This window comes from Sphaeroforma arctica (assembly GCF_001186125.1).
Source record: "Sphaeroforma arctica JP610 unplaced genomic scaffold supercont1.3053, whole genome shotgun sequence".
Lineage (NCBI taxonomy): Eukaryota > Ichthyosporea > Ichthyophonida > Sphaeroforma > Sphaeroforma arctica.
In genome coordinates, this window is record NW_014037505.1 from 2,860 (window position 1) to 4,164 (window position 1,305).

At 38.1% G+C, this 1,305-nt stretch overlaps 1 protein-coding gene across 1 annotated transcript; it reads left to right on the forward strand.

Moving 5' to 3' along the window:
* Nucleotides 1-879: 879 nt before the first annotated feature.
* SARC_13237 (hypothetical protein) lies at nt 880-1,123 on the forward strand (the record flags this gene model as incomplete). Its single annotated transcript, XM_014292637.1, has 1 exon — nt 880-1,123. A coding segment is annotated over one exon (244 nt), but the record flags the coding sequence as incomplete, so codon positions are not given.
* Nucleotides 1,124-1,305: the final 182 nt, after the last annotated feature.

Genomic DNA, 1,305 nt, shown 5'->3' on the forward strand with positions numbered 1-1,305 from the left:
ATATGTGTGTGTGTGTATGTGTGTGTATGTATGTATATTATATATATATATATATATATATCCATATGCGGACTGACACCTTCCTTATTATGAATCTTTCTGTTTGTATGGTTCTGGGCGCAATTTCAATCTCAAGAACACCCACTATTTTTCATATCAGTACTGTTGTCTGATCCTACATGGTGTGCATTGCTCAGTTTTATTTAGTCTATTCCACTATCCCTACCCATTCTCCTTCGTATATACTGTCTTACTTTACCGCGGCACATGGCAGGTATTGCCCACCGTCTACCATATTATTGGTACTAACATATAGTCATGCTAGTGTTCTAGTGTTACTACCTTCTGCGTAGTCTTAGCGCATATGGTGACGTAGATCATTCTCATTAATACGCCTGTGCTCTAGTTGTCCATTCGTTTTTCTTTCCTTTTTCGTTTTGCGATAAGGCATATGTATTGTCTATACTTGTCTTCAAGGTAGTCGTGCATCGTACTTGCTGCACTAATTTTACCCTATATGGCACATGTGTTATCCCTGTTTACACCAATGATACCGTATATTGTACATAGACCGTCCTCATGGCATATTGAATATCTCAACATGTATTGCCTTATATCATAGAATGATTGTGTATATAGTTAAATCTTAAAAAAAAAACAGGTCACACCACATACATTGCTATACTCTCCTCTCATAGCCCACCCCATAGCACACCCTAGAGTGCTCAATATATATTGCTTGTATATCATCCTTCCTTGCTTGTCCCATATGCATATCTACCACCCTCTCTTGTTCACCCTATTTTCATGTACATCGTCTTTGTTTGCTTATCACGTATCACACATACCACATGCATGTATGTTTACACATTTTTGTAGGTGGTTCCCGGCGCATTAATCCCAAGAACACACATCAGATCCCCACCGTAGTAGTGTTAGCAGGTCCTAGCAACACGGGAGCGTCCAGTATAGCAACGGCACGACACCTGTCATCCCATGGAGTGCTTGTGTACTTGTGTACGAGTGAACCCCCATCGCAATGGAGTGAGACGTTTAAAAATCAGTTCAACCTGTTTTTATACACTAACGGGAAGCACTTTGACGACATCAGCCAGATGTGTAGGTAAGTCGCGATTCGCTATAGAACATTATATATATATATATATATATATGTATGTATATAGATATAGATATATATATATATAATATATAGGTATATATATATGTACGTATATATATGTATGTGTGTGTGTGTGTGTGTGTGTGTGTGTTATATATATATATGTGTGTGTATGTGTGTGTGTG